This window comes from Hemicordylus capensis, chromosome 5, assembly GCF_027244095.1.
Source record: "Hemicordylus capensis ecotype Gifberg chromosome 5, rHemCap1.1.pri, whole genome shotgun sequence".
Lineage (NCBI taxonomy): Eukaryota > Metazoa > Chordata > Lepidosauria > Squamata > Cordylidae > Hemicordylus > Hemicordylus capensis.
This window is the reverse complement of record NC_069661.1, coordinates 187,734,889-187,754,373: the sequence shown is the minus strand read 5'-3', so window position 1 is coordinate 187,754,373 and position 19,485 is coordinate 187,734,889. Positions and strand designations below refer to the sequence as shown.

The 19,485-nt window shown below is 45.3% G+C and overlaps 1 protein-coding gene across 2 annotated transcripts in view; it reads right to left on the bottom strand.

Moving 5' to 3' along the window:
* The window catches only part of DYRK2 (dual specificity tyrosine phosphorylation regulated kinase 2), a 30,281-nt gene extending 12,448 nt beyond the window's left edge, over positions 1 to 17,833 (bottom strand). The window contains exons 1-2 of one of the 2 annotated variants that reach the window (XM_053256536.1): positions 17,092 to 17,833; positions 15,940 to 16,082 (exon numbers count right to left, since the gene is read on the bottom strand). In XM_053256536.1, coding sequence (XP_053112511.1) covers positions 15,940 to 16,082; positions 17,092 to 17,158 — 210 coding nt within the window. In that variant the 5' untranslated portion in view covers positions 17,159 to 17,833. Of the gene's footprint in view, positions 1 to 15,577; positions 15,707 to 15,939; positions 16,083 to 17,091 lie in introns of those variants that run through there. The other variant, XM_053256537.1, reaches the window with a different exon arrangement.
* Positions 17,834 to 19,485: the final 1,652 nt, after the last annotated feature.

Genomic DNA, 19,485 nt, shown 5'->3' with positions numbered 1-19,485 from the left:
CTACTCCCAAGCTTTTGGTAACTTCTATCCTATTTATGTCAAAGGGACTTGAATGCACCTAGTTTACCTATTATTGGTTCCACCTACCTGAAACAGAGATCCTAAAACTCTACCCGCTCAAATCTTTGGCAGCATTTGCTATTGCAGTGGAGGATGTATGGGGAAGGGAGTGACATTTTATTTGCTTTGCATCAATTTCCTGGAAACTTGTTTAACTAGAAGGCTATTAGCCAGTTGGTCACTGAGAATGAGTCAAAGTCAATAAGGAGATGCTTTCTGCTGAGCCAATAATAGCTTATCAGATCTATTTATATTCTTGCTTTCTGTTTCTGTGGAGAACATGGTAAAACGGACATTATGTTGTCACTAGCTGGTTTCAGATTTACGGCAGCTATGCCACCATTTGGGAATACAGTCACAATGTGGTATGCAGACAAATCAGCAGTTGTCCATGGATGCTCACTCATTCCCAACTGCTTCTACAGAATATTCATAGAAAGAAGAGTCCAGCAATATCCAGAAATATGTCATTCATTCATGCTACATCCATCTCTTGCCATAAAATCCAACCCACAGAGTTATTCACATATTTGCCCTGTACAGATTAGCCCACACAACCCAGCCCACAGTGGGCCACAAACAAGTTCATGTGCTTGCAGAACAGAGAATTCCAGATGGCTGTACTAGAATCCCCTCTTCACCAATAGTTGACAGGCTGAGGAAAGGACACACCAAAGCAGTGGGGGGAGCATGCAAGCCTATGGTATTCTGAAGTTCAGAGTGGGAAACTATAGTGTTCTATTACAACTGAACGGGGACAAATATACATCATGTTCCCCTTTCTCTCTCTCTCTTATATGCAAACCACATGTGCACATAAGTGGCTAATCACAGTAGGTCTACAGAGGAGGCTCCTGCTAGAAAGAAACAGGGACAGAATACTCTTTCCTATTCTGCTTTCATCCGCCCTGGGAAGCCTTCTTAAACCAGAATTATTAAATTCTTTAACAATCCCTTGCCTGGGTGGCACAATCTACAGACAGAGTTTGGGAGCAGGATGAAAACTAATATGAGGAAAAATAATTTGGGTTGGGAGGAGTTGTGAGGAACCACAGAGAAATGGAAAGATCTGATCACTCCAGGATACAGCATAACCTTATTAAACTAGATTTTTCTGTTCCAGATCCCGAAACTGTCTTGGAATATCAACTGCTCTGCATCAACACCCTACAATATCTGAAGTCCTCTCCAGACTCAACAAAACAGCATATCCATCAAAGTACATTACTCAGTGTCCATTTTTGCAACCATCTCCAGCACGGCAGTGCAACTCACATTGCCATCTAGTCACTGGTACATGGAGTGGCAGGGGGGTGTGTGTGTGTGTGTGTGTGTGTGTGTGAATGACATCCACTATATGCACTGAATTACATACTATGCACATAGAGGAGCATGTGTGCAGATGGGAATGGATGCAGAACTCTTTGTGTGTTTACTTTTAGCAGGCTCCTCTAAACAGAGCTGGTCTTGTGGTAGCAAGCATGACTTGTACTGTTAGCTAAGCAGGGTCTACCCTGGTTGCATATGAATGGGAGACTTGATGTATGAGCACTGTAAGATATTCCCCTCAGGGGATGGAGCCACTCTGGGAAGAGCAGAAGGTTCCAAGTTCCCTCGCTGGCATCTCCAAGATAGGGCTGAGGGAGATTCCTGCCTGAAACTTTGGAAAAGCAACTGCCAGTCTGTGTAGACAATACTGAGCTAGATGGACCAATGGTCTGACTCAGTATATGGCAGCTTCCTATGTTCCAGGGCTTGCTGAGGACTCTCAAAAGTTATGCTGCATTTCACCCAGAGTCATGTGCACCACGTCTACCTGCACACACCACCTCCAGTAATCAGATTCAACATGAGCAGCAGCCTCCATGCCCAGACTGGTCATGAAACTCAACCTTAAGTTGCACTCTCCTATGAAAAATATCATACAACAATTAACATAATTACTCTGTCCAGTTTAGTCTCAGACACATAAGTCAGAGAAATTTAACTAGTCCAGCATTTCTACAGCTGATATTGCCACTGGCAAACACTAGCGTAACTGTAGGCTACTGCAAGAGCAGTTTGACAGTGGAACAGTCTGCCTTGTTCAGTGGTGGGCTCTCCTTCACTGGAGGTTTCAAAAAGAGGCTGGATATCAGTCAGGGATAGTGCAGCAGAATTCTGCTCTGAGCAGCAGGTTGGAAAAGAAGACCTTCCAAGTCCCTTCCAAGTCTATGATTCTATGAGTATACCTGCTCTATAATATTCCCCATAAGTGCAGATGAAGGGAATATGTGGTTTTAGCACTTTGCCTGTGTGTGAATTTAAAGCTGCTGATATATAGGATACCCATTTCCAGAAATATTAACCTGGCCTATTAAATAAGTGGACGCAGGATCACATCCTGTTGCCTCTGCCCCAATCTTCATGTACTGATGCCGAGAGCTGATAACATGCACGGTGGGAGCTCTCCAGAAGGCAGCATTCCAGATCATAAAGAGAGTGCTTGTGTGTGTGCAGCCTGTACACATGAAGACTCTGTTCAGACCCCTGCATCAATGCATGAAACCTGGTGGATACAGGTGCAATCCTGATCCTTCTTCATGTGTAGAATATACACAGATATCAGATCAGGGCTCTACAGTGCTGCATTTGAAGATTGTCACTTACTGCTCTTGGCTAACGACATTAACTGAGCCACAGAACCTTACAAAGATCTCATGCAAATGAATCTTTTGAGTCTTCTAACATTGTTTTGGATGAAGAGTGAGTATAGCATACACTGAGTTTAAATGTATGATGATGAAATGAGCACTGTTATAAAGCCCCTTTTCTAAAATGGAAATTCTAACTGCCTCATGACTGAAACTGGCCTTCTGAGATAGCTAAAGATTATAGCTGAAAGTAAGACATACTGACAAAAAGTTAAATTAATTGCAGGATTTGAGCACATGTACTTTGCTGTGTGCATACATTTCTACCATTTTTGTGGGGGGGAAATTTTTTTTTAGGGTTTTACATTGGTATTAGCCATACATTTACTGGTATTAGCCATACATTTGGTTTAGGAATAAGCTAGACTTTACTTACTTGTGATACTAATTCAATCAGATCACACCTCTGTATGTGCACTCATAGCAAAGCAGCAATGGAAAATAGCACATTAGCTCCTAGTATTCTCTTACAGTCTGCAGTGTTTTCACCAAGCAACAGAAGCAGATTAACAAGACTGTTTCACTTTCTTTAATCCCCAGGGCCCAGAAGAGCAGCTGAACTGTCAATTTCATTCCACTGGCACTGCTTGGAAGTGTATGAGCAGAAGCAAGCACTCGAAACAATCCATAGGCAGAGAAGCATGAACTCAGAACTCATTGCCCCACTCATTCCTCCCAAACCAAGATGCTCCAAAAACATTTTGGAGAAGAGAGCCTCTCTGCTTTTAGCAATGTGAATAAGAAGGGGGAAGTTAATCACACACTCACTAACCGCATGCTGAGTCTGGAGCCCCCAGAGGATAATAGAAGCCTATGGGTGGATCACCAGCTGTCAAAAGAAGGCCTGCACAGCAGATGAAGGCAGTTTCACTTCTCCACCAGAAGCTGAAACTGACAAATCAGTCAAAACCCAAAGATTCCACTGGCGTGCCCCTTTTACATATAGCTTGGAAATTACTGCAGCAAATGCAGACATGCAGAATATTTCCTATCTGAAGGTATGACCCATACAGAAGTTGTACAGTAGAGTCAGTAGATTTCAGGAAGAAGGCTGAATTCTTACAAACTGAGGCATGGATGACAAGATTTTCCAACCTGCTATCTTGATTTCCTACTGAGGAACCCATGAACCTCTACCATGGAATCCCTCTGATGCAATGCATCCTGGGGCATACAGTTCATTTGGGGCAATGGCCAATCTTTATGGGCCTCACTATCACCCCGAGTGATCAAAGAATATGCCCTAGCCCAACACTTCCCCTGGGGCTGCACACGGCAGGGCAACACTGTTAATGGCAGAACCGCAGTGCTGTCTTTCAGGGAAGCTTGTCTCTATCATGACTGATTTTCCCTGGAGGAACCCATGATAAGCTTCAGATGAAACCCAAAGTTCCCTAATTGTTTGAAAGCTACTGATCTAGACATGGACTTGAACCCAAAGTAGCGTGAGGTTCCTTCCACTTGCATAAGAGGGCTTTCCCACTCCCATTCAAGTGGTCTCCCCTACACCCACAACACCTCCTGAAGGTGAGTCTGAAAGAGCCAGGTAAAAAACAAACCCCACCATATGAAGGATTGGGTTCACTTTGACCCGGCTTCCATCCCAATCTTTTCCTGCCCTTGTCTAGGCTCATGCTCCCACTCCTACTCATGCTGCCACTACCACTCCTACCACTATCACTACCACTGCCACTACTTTTCCCTTTCTGCTTCCTGGCAGAAGGTGTCTTACAGGAAGGGAAGGATAACTGGGGAGGAGAAAGCTGTTGGTGAGACAATATACCTTCCTAGACACTGCTGGCCAAGGCTCTGCTCAATCTCTCCACTCTTCTCTCTGGCAACCTTGTCGCCTGAACAAATGGCCAGGCTCTTGAGAGAAGTGGAACATCTGGAGGCTGCCTTATCTCAAGTCAAACCATTGGTTCATCTAGCTCAGGATTGCCTACACTGATTGGCAGCAGCTTGAGTAGTGGGAGTCTTTCCCAGCCCTTCCTGGAGATGCCAGGGATTGAACCTGGACCTTTTGCATACAAGCAGATGCTCTACCACTGAGCTACAGACCCATCCCCTAAGGCAGGGTTTCTTAACCTTGGGCCGCCAGATTTTGTTGGACTACAACTCCCAGAATCCTCAGTTGCAATGGCTTTTGCTTGGGGATTATGGGAGTTGTAGTCCAAAAACATCTGGAGGCCCAAGGTTAAGAAACCCTGCCCTAAGGGAGATGGGATATGACAGTGCTCACAAGTAGTCACCCATCCAAATGCACACCAAGCTGAACCCTGCTTAGCAGAAGGGACAATTCATGTTTGCTACCACAAGACCAGCACGCCACCCATGTGTCTGGGTTGCAAATTCACCAGTCAGAGCAGAGTTCAAAATTAAACTGTTTATTGTGGTATTGGGCACAGAGGAAGAAGGGAAAGGATTTGAGATATTCAATACCAAAAAAGAGCTTCATCATCTAGCTAAGCATGCAAAGCTTAGCTCAAAGAGGTAATTTGGTGTTTGAAACAGCTGACATTTTCCAGAGGCAAAAGGGGTTACCCTTGCAGTCGAGGGCACTTAACAATGAGGGGGGGGCAGTGAGCGAGAGAGGAATTTACTCCTAGAAGGTGGATGTAGAACTTCCATTTCTGATTAGAAGGATCCAAAGGAAGTCAATTTCCCACAGTCAGAAGACAGTCCTTATGCAAATTGGGAAAACTTCCAGTTGTCTGGAGCATGTTGCTATGACTTCACCCTTAGCCAGTATTAGACAAGTGTAGTAAACAGATCAAAAAACAAGAAGGAATGCATGGGTGTGACTCTTTCCTATTTCTATGGAAGAAACACCATCTGTCCAGGCTAGACATGACAGTTCCTACTGTTGTAGTTCTTGGGGCCAGGTGATTAGCATAGAGGCTGTTTACATGACAACCCAGCTGGCCTCTTATGGAGTAAGCCAGATAACTAAGGACAGCCAGTAAATACAAAATGGCTATCATAAGGAATAATTCTTGTGTTTAAAACAGGCGTTTTCTATGTGTGTGCATGCATGTGCGTACACACACACACACACACACACCCTCATACCATGTGGAAGAGCCTTTGGATCATGTAGGGCAGGCCAGCACAACTTTGGCCCTCCAGCTATTTTTGGACTACAGTTCCCATCATCCCCAGTCACAGTGGGCAATAGTTAGGAATAATGGGAATTATAATTGAACATCTGCAGAAGGGCCTAGGTTGTACAACCCAGATGTAGGGGCAAGAAGGTTTAAATTCAAGCCAATGACATTCGTTTTCTAAATATAAAAGAGCTGATTGTTTTTTCTAAATCCAGCTTTGTGCAACCTACAACCTCCACTGATTTCACTATGTTGTTGTACCACAGACAGTGGAACTGAGAGATGTAAAAAAAACAACCCTACAAACAAAATGTTCACTATGATGTCCAAGACCTTCCCACATAACATCTAACAATCCCACTAAAATATGCACCTCTTCTGGCTTGTACCGATGATCTTATATCTAGACACCTTTATATAGCTAGGCAATTTTACAGTTTATTTGAATGTTTCACACTTAGACTGACACTTTCAAAATATTTATCTTAGCTTTAGGTATAGGGAAAAAAAATATTAAAAGCTTATGGAACTTGAAGACACACTTCTCAAAACATTTAGAAGAGATCTTTACAAATAAGTTACAGTCCATGCAATTATTGTGGGAAATTTCATGTACTGCAAATACATTTCAAAGTTCTGGAACATGCACAAAAGGAAGTTAGAGGGATATTGCTTATAATGGAGACTAGCTAAACTAATGTCATAGTTGTGCAAGGCGATCCTAACCATGTTTACTCAAAAGTAAGTCTGATTAGGTTTTAGGACTTGGACATAATTGTGCATAGGACTGCAGACTGGCTGCAATCTCTTACCCACTTACTGCAATTTTCAAGAATGAAATGCAAGTGATACTGATTACCTCTCTAATCCTCATTTATAGAAAACAGAGATCTATTATCCACATGGGCAACCAAGCTAGGAAATAGTCCACAGCAATCCAATGCATTTTAGTATTTTCTGTTGTTATTTGAATTTATCAGTGCCCAGAAAATTATAATGCATCACTATTTCTTCTCTGCCCTGTTTGCTGTACCACTTAAACCTCCCAAGGCAAACAGAAATGCACTACTTATTTACTATATAGGAATTTCTCCATAAAGTCATCAAAAGCCCTACCATGACTTCATAAATTCCAACATTACACTGTGTTATCAGTGAGGAGACAGCTTGCATCTCATGAATGCATATATGTAAATAACACATTTCCTTTAAACAGGTTATCACTGCATTTGTCTTATGGACAACTGCTGCTGAATTCCTGGATAGTTCCTTGTGATGGGAACTGTCAACCAGCAAGTTACACTGATGATCCATTTTTCAAAAAGATTTTTACGTGCATGCATTCACTGGAGTCATTTCATCCGGCAACCTATTAAAGAATAATGCTATTTCAGAACAAGACCACAATATAAAGTAGGACTCAGCTCTCAGTATCAGAGGGGAAAAATAGCCTGGGGAAGCAATCGTGTGGTTCTAGAAAGGCTGTTCTAGGAGACACTTTCCTCTCTAGGAGAGTTCAAGACAGCTGGTTGCAGCTGTGCTGCTCATCATATAGCAGAGCATATGGGGTATCAGGTGAAGCATGCTTCACTGCTTCTTTAATTTATTTCAGCTGCAATCTGTGTAGGGGTGTGTATTGGTACTGCTAAGGGCACAAATTGACAGGGGTGGAGGGAAGTAAAGGTTTTTAAAAATAATATCCATGAAATGGTTGTTAAAGTAAGAAGATCTTTGCTCTTTGTTTCGTCCCTCTCCGCATCTCTGATGCTTTTGTGATTCTTTTTAAGGAGTGTGTTCAGTACTGATTCCATGTTTCAAAGATCTTTGGTTTTCAAAACAACAGTTTTGTATTTAACTGCAGTGTGTGTTTGTTTTTAGAATGTCCTTGCACCTGCCTTTCACTGGAATTATTGGAAACTTTACAGGTGCAAGGAGGAAAGGCCCCTGCAGTGAAGACTACACTTATCTTTGTCATAAAAATTAAGATGAGGAAATGTGGAAATGGCTTGGGATTCAGACTACTGGTTTATCTTCTGTAAAACTTTCATTCCAAAGACCTTTAAACAAATGTGCTTCAATTTATATCAGTCCTCTAATGCACTGTAAAATCATTAATATACAGACATTCATAAATATGCTAACTCCAAGATTAAAAGTTTACTTGAAAGACACTGGGGATAAAAAATACTGAGGCTATTCTCATGATTGCAGAAAACTGGGCTAGCCTCCGCTAGCCCAATTTTTTGTAATCGTGAGAACCACAGGGCTCGGCTGTGAGCCCGGTGGTTCTAGAGCGGGTAACCCACTCAAGTACCCCTGCCCTAAAACCAGGTTTGCGGAGCGAGTGCTCATCAGCCCCCGCCGGCTCCGTCATGGAGCCGGTAATCGTGTGGGTGGCCAATCCGGCCACCAAGGGCTTCTGCTTGCATGTGTGTGGGGAGAGCAGGCTTAGCCCGCTCTCCGTGCTCAACTTCGCAAACCGGGTCTCACTGATCATAAGACCCACCTCACTAAGTTGGATGATCCAAATGAAGCTCACTGAAACTAGTAGGTTGAAGGGATCTTTCCTGCCTTCTCCTCATTACAACTGCCTTCACCAAAGCATTTCCTGAGGGTCAGAGAAGTGTTCAGAAAGGGAGTGGGATAAGGTGTGGGGGCTGAAATTATCCCCAGAAATTAGTCACAGGCACCTTCCAACATTGTTTTCCTATAAAGTAGATGTTGTTGTTTACCACAGAAGTAAGATATGGAGAAGTAAAAGGGTCACTAGGCCTCAGGGATGTAGAGAACAGAATTGTCTCACTCTCTGATGGTGAAACTGGTCCACGGGGGGCAAAGCCATGCATATACATTTTACCTCTGTGAAGCTCCATACTAGAAAGGGTGGCCAACATGACATATACAATGAACCCTTTCACAACCCTGTTTAAAGAAGCAACTAATCTTCACCTTGAGTGGACACAAGTGGGCTTCATTTTCACCTGGTGATCATAGAGGCACTGTTGTCATGGGCAGAGCTTAGTGGGAGAAGGATGAAAAAAATCAGTGACTTAAAAACATTATATCAGGTGTCTACAATTTAAATCAAATGTTTTGATAGAAAGCTTCTCTTTTTAAGAACCTAATTTAAAGGGCAATTTGACTGTATTACAAACAAAAATGTTGAAGCCTGCACTTACAGTCATGTCAAACTGAATGCTGACCATTTATTAAACACCAAGTTAAGGGCTGTTTTTCAGTGCAAATGGGATCACTGTGGCGAGGGAAATGCCTGACTTCTGAGTTTAAGCAGCATATGAAACAAGCACTAATGGCACATTGGCTTGGTTCAGACACTGACCAATCTGGAACTAGGGACTCGAGCACTCCTCCTCACCCCTGCATGTGAGAGGAATGAAAGCTTTTGCTTTCACTTTATAACGAAAAGACAATTCCATGTTATGTACAAACTCAGGCAACAGAAATTTGTTAACTATCTAGAATTACAACAACCTGGTTTGATATACTGACTTGTTCTAACTTTTGTTAGTTAACAAACTACAATTCTCAGAGTTTATATGTGATGTGGAACTCCCCTCATCATGAATGAATGAATGAATAAATAAATAATATGAATGAGTGAACAACAACAACAACAACAAATAAAGCCTTTTCCTCTCACCTTGCACAAGAGAAAGAGGGGGAAGAGCATGATCATGCAATCCCCTTAGGCTCATTCACATGGTTGTTCACATAGTGCCTAGTCAGATCAACATGCCATGTATTAGGTTTATTTATTGTGCCTATTGGATACAGTAGCCACCAAAGCATCACAATCATGAGAAGACAGGAGATGCCATGCTGCATTTTACTGGGATGATCTGCAGAACCCATACAAGTAATCTGGCACTCCTATTTTATGCCTTTCAACTGCCTGAATTCTACAATGTTTTCAGTTATTTATTTATTTATTTATTTATTTATTTATTTATTTATTTATCTATCTATCATATTTTTACACCACCCAAAACTTACGTCTCTGGGTGGTTTACAACAAGATTAAAAGTAAAACATTAATTAAAAACAAAAACAAAAAATTTAAAAGCAAGAAATTTAAAACAATTTAAAATTTTAAAACAATATTCTAAAAACAACATTAAAACAATCAAAACAATATCAGTTAAAAGTCTGGGTGAAGAAATGCATCTTTAGAGACTTTTAAAAAGATGTCAAGTTCTCAAATTATGAGCATTTATGATGCTCTCAGGCGATCAATCAAACAACCTTTACTCTCCATCCCATGGAAAAACATTATTTTGTCCAGTGACAAACATGTCTTCCTTCTGAAAAGTTCTAGACAATTGCTTCATCTGGATCCTATGCATGCTTTCTTGAAAATAAATCCTACCTTGATCAATGGGACTTGTTTTTAAATAACTATGTCCAAGACTGAAACCCTAGTTTTCCAATCAGTGACTTTGTTTGGCATCCTTGCATGTGTACAGAGAGCCAAACAAAAATCTGTCTTTTGTCTCTAAGCAGATATAATTCTTCAGCACAACAGGCAGGTTGGCTGCATGACCGCAGATTTTGGATTATGCTTTTAGGCTGTATTGGGCTCTATTTAGTTGCAAATCAATAAGGCTATGCACACAACCATGCAGGCGGGCAGGGTGGAAGGAAGGGTTAAACTCACCTCCCACCCACCCCAGACGATCAACAGCATTCTGCTGAGAGGAGGTCTCATGCTCCCAGATGATCCACACTGCTCCAAGCATCGGAGTTAAGGACACACTCATGCCCTTAACCCTGGCTAAAAGCCGGGTTTAAAAGTAGGGTTAGGTGGAAAGGCTGCCACACGGATCTCGGTGCTGCACACAAGCAGCCTAACCCAGGCTGGGCTACATAACAGCTTTAATGGGCTGATAACAGCCTTAAGGTCTCAGTTAGTATATTATTATTATTATTATTATTATTATTTAGTTTACACAGTCAGACAGGTGTTATTGACTGGTTTGTTTTATCCATACATCGAGTCCTTCCCAAGGACCTGGGAAGCCAAACAAAAATTATTATTATCATCATCATCATCATCATCATCATCATCATCATTTTACATTTATATCCCGCTCTTCCTCCAAGGAGCCCAGAGCAGTGTACTACATACTTAAGTTTCTCTTTCACAACAACCCTGTGAAGTAGGTTAGGCTGAGAGAGAAGTGACTGGCCCAAAGTCACCCAGCTAGTCTCATGGCTGAATGGAAATTTGAACTCGGGTCTCCCTGGTCCTAGTCCAGCACTCTAACCACTACACCATGCAACCCGTATGTATGTATGCTCGTTCAGGATATATATGGATTTCAAACAGAATATGTGATTTAAAGCAATGATTTAACATTACCTTGGTTTAAATCATCCTGCACTGTATGTAAACAGCATCTGCTAATGTGGAGGAAATCTTCCACACTATAACCATATCACAAATTATTTAATGAAGGATAGGAAATGTCCACTTTCTGTATCAGAACTGGGAGAAACATTCTATCCCTAACACATTTCTTTTAAAATCACTGGATCAGTGGCAGAGTTTTTCTGGGGTTGAGGTATGTTATTGTTGAATTACAGACTACAGTTTGGGCAGCTGGAGTCATCCCGTTGTCCCTTGCTTGGACTTTGTAACCTCCCCTCTGTTATAACCACACAGATTGCACCACATGAACTAACTCTAAAGGAACATTTTACAAGCAATGGCTGGGTCACTTTAAATACCTATACACATGGGTGTTCCCAGGGACGCAAGGGAGCAGTGTCACACTCCCACCACATTTTATAGCCAGATTAGATTTCTGTTTACATATTTTATTGCGTTTGTGTGTGTATACTTTGCACCCACCACCACACAGAAGTTCCTGTGGACAACCATGCCTACACACAATTGTGGCTATCATATTTTAAGCTGTTCAGGTGGAACACCTCACCGTGTGGCTCACATGCTTCTCTATATGACAAGCACAGCCAGGGGGCAATAAAACACAGCTTCCATATGCTATGGACACAATGAAGCTATTCACACGACTGCTCGAAAGTGGACTAAGGGAGCCACGGCACGGCTCCATGCCACGGTGACACACAAGATGACCTCTGACCAGGAGGCTCCAACCCACGCACCCGCGTGGGGTATCCTGGGACTCTGGGGGACTGGGTGTCCCCCGATCCCCACCACCTTTACTGGTTCCATGACAGAGCTGGTAATCATGTGGGCGGCAAATCTGGATGCCCAGGGATGGCTAAGCCCGCTCTCTCCACAGACCCCGGCTAGGCTCTACACGCAGATCGTGTATAGAGCCTCAATGGGTGAACCAGCCTGAGAAAGAGTCTGAAAATGATCAGAATTACTAAGAGCACTTCCAAAAAAGTGGAATAAACTTGCTTAGAATTAGGGAACATACGCTAAGAATGACACTGCGGAGAAATAAACTACATTGCATGAGATGAGCAGCTATAAACAGCACTCAGAGCAAAGAAATGTAGAAAGGAACAACTCCCAACAATGGAATAGGTGATGTGCCCATGTTGTAATGAAAGGGCATGTTGTGAATTCACATTATCAAAAGCAGGCAAGAGAAAGAAGATTTACTTCAACATGTTGCATGGCAATCACAAACATTTGGGAGGATAAAGAGACAAGCTAGCAATAATCCAGTCAAAGGCAAGAAAGTATAGGTTGGGGAATGGCTTAATATTAATAGGTTGGGTTCACACAATCACAATTGTCCTGGTTAAAAAGTTAATCAGGATTAGTAAACCCTGTGGAGCTGATTGTGAGAACCCAGGATTTCAAGGCAATTCTGGTCAAACCACTCTGGTTAACCAGCATATTACCAGGACTGTCCTGAAATTCTGAGTTCTCAAAATCAGCTTTGTGGGGCTTGCTGATTCTGATGAACCTTGTAACTAGGATCCTTGTGATTGTGTGAAACCAGCCTTAGTATTAGTATATCATATTACATATTAGTATATCCTTTAGAATGAAAACACTGCTTTATTTACATCTCAATGGGCATTCAATTTCTATTTTACAGATGGGCTGAGGAAGGCTTGCTAAAGTCCACCTATTGAGGGTAGGCGAAACAAAGTTCTGAGCTCCAATCAACAAGCACCAGGCTCTATCCACTAGATAACTACAATGAAGAAAGAACAAGATAGATCGAAAGATAATGTCACAATCAAATAATTTAGAAAGAACCTGAGAAAAGTAAAGTCAGTGATAGTGCCTCCAACTAGATGAGAAACTCAGTGATCAAAAAAAGAGTTGCAATTTCAATGTAATGGAGATGGTGGGGGCTGGAATGAAAGCCACACAGTCTGAGGAAGCTTCACTCATAACACACAGTTGTCCATCTGCTTAGCAACACAGGTTGCCATAAATACAGAGCACAAGCCAAAGCTTCTTTTATGGTACACAGCACCTCCCTACATGAGATCACTTAGGTATTTGAGAAATCTCCCATCTCCAACTATAACCTCCCATATAATTTCATTTCCTGTGAATAATCAAAACGAACAGACATAATGTTAAGGGGACAGAACTGTAACAGAATTAGGAACGTAGGCTATGTAATTTAGCCCAGTTTAGAAAGGATGATAGCTGATCTTCAGTTCAGGATTACATTTTAAAAACAAAAAGAATTCTTCCACATATGGGTTGATTACATTTTACCTTTCTGCAACGTAAAGGGAGCTTCCAGTACCTTTGCTTGTCTGCCCCCAAATGCGTTTGCATGCCTGGGACATGCATTCTGATGCTCTCAATGTATGCTGTGTCAGAAAGAAGTCAAGAATACCCTCCTTTGCTTCAAGAAGCAAACTTGAAACACACAGCAAATTGATGAGAACCACATGGAAAATGTACCACTATGGGGGGAAACTCCTTTGAGGGAAGAAAATTTTGGACAGCTATTACAAAACTAGGGAGAAATTCCAGGGAAACCATAAAAACCTTCAAAAGCTTTCCCCCCATGACCTTGCAGCCAACACTTTTACCCCGGCTTCTCTAGTGCTTCCAGAAAAGTTATATGGACCTGGTATATTTTGGTCTCTACATCCAGTTTTAAATTAAATGCAGGCCTTGCATTTTATGCAATATATCCTGTGGATGTATAGTTTGAACATATCCTGTTGGATGTACAACATGCTAATGCCAGTGTGTGCATTTTTACATGTCTGCACTTCTGATGTGAACTATACAATATTCCCCAGTACATGTAGCCACTATGTTATATACACACACGTCCTCTCTGACATAATATGTACATGTTAGTTTATTGCATGCTGAAGCTGATCATTTTATACCCCCAGAAAATGTGCGATGCTGATGTCCAAATGTGTACAATTCCTCCCTTTCACCATAATCAAATCCTAATTTGAGACAAAGTTCCACCAAGTTTAGCTTTGAAACTGATTTGCAGTATTAAGCATCAGCCCCCAAATATATAAACTAGTAAGAAGAGTGCCTCTGAACATATGAAGAGTGCCTTTCCTCCTCTCTTTGCAGTCACAACAGCACCTAACACATCATGAAAAAAAGAAGCTTCCAAGTCAAATAAGTGACTTGCAGGCAAATGTAAGTCCTGGCACCATTTGCTTCAGAAATTAAGCACCACCCACAAGCACCTTCCAACTTAGGGATCACTCATACTTTTCAAGGTAAAAATATGAACTTTTTTTTAAAGCATTCACTACTTCAAATAAATATACAGGGCCAATGCTTTCATACAAGTGCACATTATATTTTTCAGGTTCAGAGGTTAGATGCCACTATGGCATCATGCAGGTCATCTCTGTGCACCTGGCCATACATTCAGGTCCATCAGTCCCCAGCCTCCATAAACAGACCATCATGCTTGGGAAGTTCCATTCCTAGCAGATTAGCTATGGCCGGAAATTAATGTGAGAAGCCACCGTCTTGAAAATAATGCCATCAGGCAACATCTGTTTCCCTAGCTAACCTGTGTTTACAATCACAATGCCACTCTCTCACCCACTTGCTGTTTGTGTGTACAGTATGTATATAAATACTCTTTCCCTTGTTTCACTAGAAATGGGTCATCAGTCTAAACTGACAACTAAGGGGGCAACCTTAATTTCTGTGCCTGAGAAAAGGCCACCCTTTAATCACACAGTGACTAACCTCATTTTGAAAGCCATTTATTTCTCAGAAATGCTCATCAGACCACAGAGCCCAGGCTGCACTGAGGTGTGAAGGGCCTGCCTTATTCTGAGAATGAGAGCCCTTCAAAAGGATTACATTACCCGAATCACTGTGAATCTGGCATAACCACAAGGACCTCTACATGACAGCTTGCAGAGCTGTTTCTCTTTCTTTTCAAATTCAGCAAGCAGGGGTAGCTTAAGCAAGCCACACAGAGAAGCACAGAAATCCACCCACTCTCCTGCCAGAGACCTCTGTCTCTCAGAGCAGCTCCAGCTGCAGTTCGGGCAAGCAACCATCCCTGGAGGATTTGTTGCTCACCCTAGGGAAAGTGGCAGCTTTTGCACAACCACATTTGCATCACTCACTCACTCACACAGCACAGGCAACTCGCCTTTACTCCTCCTTCTCCACCACCACCTTTCCCACCCCAAGCCTTCCAGCTTGCCCCTGCAACCCTCTGGCAGCTCCCAAAGGGACTCCCAAAGTCGCCTTCCCCTCCTCCCCTTGCCCTTCCAGCAGAATACCTGTTGAAACCAGACTGGTAACAGGACCAAGACGTGTTGAGACATGCCGTGTATAATTAATAGGGCTCCTGCATATTCAGACGGTGTCCTTTGCTAGCTCATTCACAGATCCCACTCAGACAGGCTGGCTGGCAGCCTGACTGTACCTAGCACATTTATTGCTATTAATACCGAAAAGAGGCGGAGCAACCCAGGGAGGCCGACGGGGGCGGAGTGGGGGGCTTATGGGAGGCCCGTACAGTATTTTGAGAATTGAGAGGCTTGGGCGGTGTGGGGAGGGGGGAGGTTAAGGCTTGGCCGCTCCACACTGCAAGTGATAAAGCCACCCCCCACGCTTTGACCCACCCTCACCGGAGACTCACCGTGTGGGCGGCGCTGCTGGGCTTTAGCGGCGGCAGAGCGATGGGGGATGGTGGGCCGGTCCCAGCGCCTGTCCGGGAGGCCCCTCCGGCTCCGATCCCCGGGGAAGACTGCAACTGGCGAGCGCTTTCGCCTCCCCTGCTGCCTGCGGAGGAAGGGAGAAGAGAGCGGCTGAGAGCGGCCGAGAGCCGCGCAGGATCAAGCAGGCTTCGATTCAAAGATAGAGGAAAGTGATTCACAAAATGGAAAAAGGAGCCAAGGTAGCCCCCTCCCCAGCGCCCCTCCTCTTCTTCCTCCGGCTGCCATCGCAATATTGTTTGAGGGACCATAAGGGAGCTAATCACAAACGTGGCACCGACACCCAGGGGCTGTGCATCGAGATGGCTAATAAGAGCGGTTGCCGCCGCTTGTTAACCCAGTTAAACCTTTCATCCATGATTAACCCACAACCATTAGGAGCATAAGTGGGAAACCAAACTGGATTTGCGTGGCACATTTTTTTCTCCCTCTCCCTCCCGGTACCGTCTGTCTGGCAGAAAGCACGCACGGGGGGTGGGTGGGGAGGGATTCACTCATCCAATCCAGTTTCCGACATTGCGTCCCTGCCTCTAGGGAAGCGGATTAAACCCCCTCCACCCCCGCTATGATTACCACTACAGCATCGGGAGAGAGTGGAGGAAGTGGTCTCTGCTCCCCGAGCGCCGAACCCAAGAGTGAACCTTGATCCCCCAAAGCTTAGTATGCTCCAGGAAATCGGCACGTCTTTCAGGTGCTTTCAAGACTCTTTGTTGTTCTAACAACATGCTAACAGTACCGTCATGTTTAAGAAGCGCTTCTCCCTTGCAAATGACCCAAACTTGCCGGTTCGAGCAACTACACCTTGCCAACCAGGAGAAGCTCGAGAGTCTCCCTAACCAAACGCATTAAGACTTTTAGTGTATTTTATTTTTAAAGCAGCCCTCCGTCCAAAACTCATCACTTCTGGAGCTCAACAAGACTGAAGCAGCACACATACCCACTAAGGCTGTGTCTGGCCTTGAAGCGGGGTGTGTGTGTGTGCTGCGCGGGGGGCATCAGGGGGAAAGACTCAGGGGGTGAAGTTGGTCTGGCTCTGAGTCTGCTCGCTCTCCGCTGCAAGCCCTTTCCGTCCTTACCAGCTGGGCAAGAAGCAGCCGCAGCCGCACCGGCTCCACTGGCAGAAGGTTTCCTGGTGGTTAACATGGCCGCTGGAGGGGAGGGAGAGGGGAATACATTTCAGGGCTGCTGCTGCTGCTGCTGCCGCCGCCGCCGCTCCTCCTGGGCTTCTCCTCCTCCGCTTCCCCGGCTCGGCCTCTCCGATCGGCGGCTCTCGCCGTCCTTTTGCAAACGGCAGCAACAGCTCCCAGCCGCTCGCTCCTCCGCGGCATCCGTTCCCCGTAAGCCTGGGCCCGCCGGGCGGCAGCCACCCCCGGCCCCAGACGCCGCCTCCTCGTCGTCCTCCTTGTCCTCGTCTTCCTTCTCCAGCGGTAACAGAGGCGGCGGCAGCAGCAAGAGCGCCGCCGCCGCCCCCCGGCCCAAAGGCATCACCCCGCCAGTTTCCAGGAACCCCGGTCTCCTCGCGCTAGGGAACAGCGCCGCTTCCCCCCGCCTCCTCCGCGGAGAGACAGGAACAAACAGAGCCCGCCTTGAGCCGAGGGGTAGCCCCTGCCCCTTCCTCTCTCTCTGCTCCCCTCTGTCTGCCCTCCCCTCTAACGCAGCCGCGCAAGCCTTTGCCGCCGCCTCTGCGCGCGCCCCGACGACACTTTCACTTTCAAAAAACCCCACAGGCCAGCCGGGAGGCGCGCAGGGCGGGCAACGCTGCAAAGGCCGAGCCAAGCTGAGTCTCCAGGCTCCACCCCGCCGCGGTTGCAGCCCAGCGGCCCGCGATTCCCTCCCTCCCCCCGCCTGTCCCCCGCCGGGCTGCAGCAGCTGTCCTTAGCTTGGCTGGCGAGCCGAAGTGTCCATCCCCTCCCGCCCCTGCTCACGTGTGTCTCCGGGAAAGAGGGAGGGGCGAGACAGAGTCAGGCACAGGCAACGCTGTCCTGGCAATGCTTCGCTCTCCCCCACCCGCCCAGCCCTCCACGCTTGGCCACAGACAGACAGAGAGGCGAGGAGGGAGGCTGGGCAGCCCCCCCCCTTCATGCTGGCCACAGACAGGCTTGCCCTTGCCTAGAGCTACTGTGAAGCCGAGCCTTTTCCTTCGCTCATGGTCTGGAGCACAGACACAGACCCTCGCCGTCCTGCACACGCCGCTTGTGCCCAGCAGGAAACACCGGCTTTGCCATTCCCGTCCCCGCCCGCGCTTTTCTCAAGCACCTCCACCTTTGCAGGGTGAGCTGCGCTCTTTCTCTGCGGAGGGAGGACCTCGCTTGCTCAGAAGAGGAGGTGGCGGCAACCGGGGAAAACCGAGCAGAGGAGGAGTGGGAAAAGAAGCAGAGGAAAGAAGCGCGCCAAACGGCTGTTCAGGGGAGAAAAAAGCACGCCGGCGGCATGACAAACTCTAGACAATGACTTTTAGGGCTGGGGGGGGGGACTGTATTGCATGAAACTGCGCGGCGGGTGGGGAGATAAGAGAAGAGCAAACAAAATTGTAAGGCAAGGACAATGTGCTTTGTGCTCTGCCCTCAGACTCAGGGGTAGCTTAGGTGCTAGTCACATGCACATACTGGAAAGTGGTGGAAGTCAAACTTCCCTTGCGACGCCTGAATCAAGATAGGCTCTCCTTTATCCACATTTTCCTTCTTAGGAAGGTGATAGGGCAGCGACAGAAACCTCTTCCGTTGCCACGGGATCTGTCTCTATGCTTAAAGCAAGCTCCTCCTCTATGTCACAGGAAGACCTTCAGCCTCCCTCATTGGCTTCGGGTATGTAAATATGCCAGAAACCCTCTCAGCCGCTTCCCCTCTTTCTCTTTCTCGGCTGTCACCCAGCCTATTTTTGCTACCTTATCTCCCCCCCACCCCTCCTTCACACGCACACCTGACCTTAGCCCATCGAATGCCGAGAGGGAATATAAACACACACACAGGGGGACTTTCCTTCCCACTTCCATCATGCAAAGTAACAGAAATCCAGCCTGTCATAAATTTATAAATCGGCATTCATTACAACTTCCTAGTCTTACTTTATTTGGGTATGAGCTCTCCGTTAAAGTGGAGCAAGGAGGTGTTAATGTGCATTGTGCAGGTCTTATTTCTATCATGGAAGCAGGGCTTCCACAATATTACAATAATTCCTCCAGTTTGGCAATGCACAAGTGAAACTCTATTTTAATAGCACTCAAAATGATAAGCACTGTGGAAAGATGGTTGAAAACTCTGATAGCAGATGTGCAGAGGAGTGGTCAGCCGAGGCACAGGCATACTGCACATGGAGAGGGTGATAACTGTCTGTGTGTGAGCTGAGCGATGGGGTGAAAAAAGTGGCTGTCTCAGCCTCAATCCAGATAAGTAAGAAGCAATGATGAGAACTGCAAGGAAAGCCCTTGAAGGAACTGTCAAAAGTACCAACTTCATTCTTTTCAGTAGCAA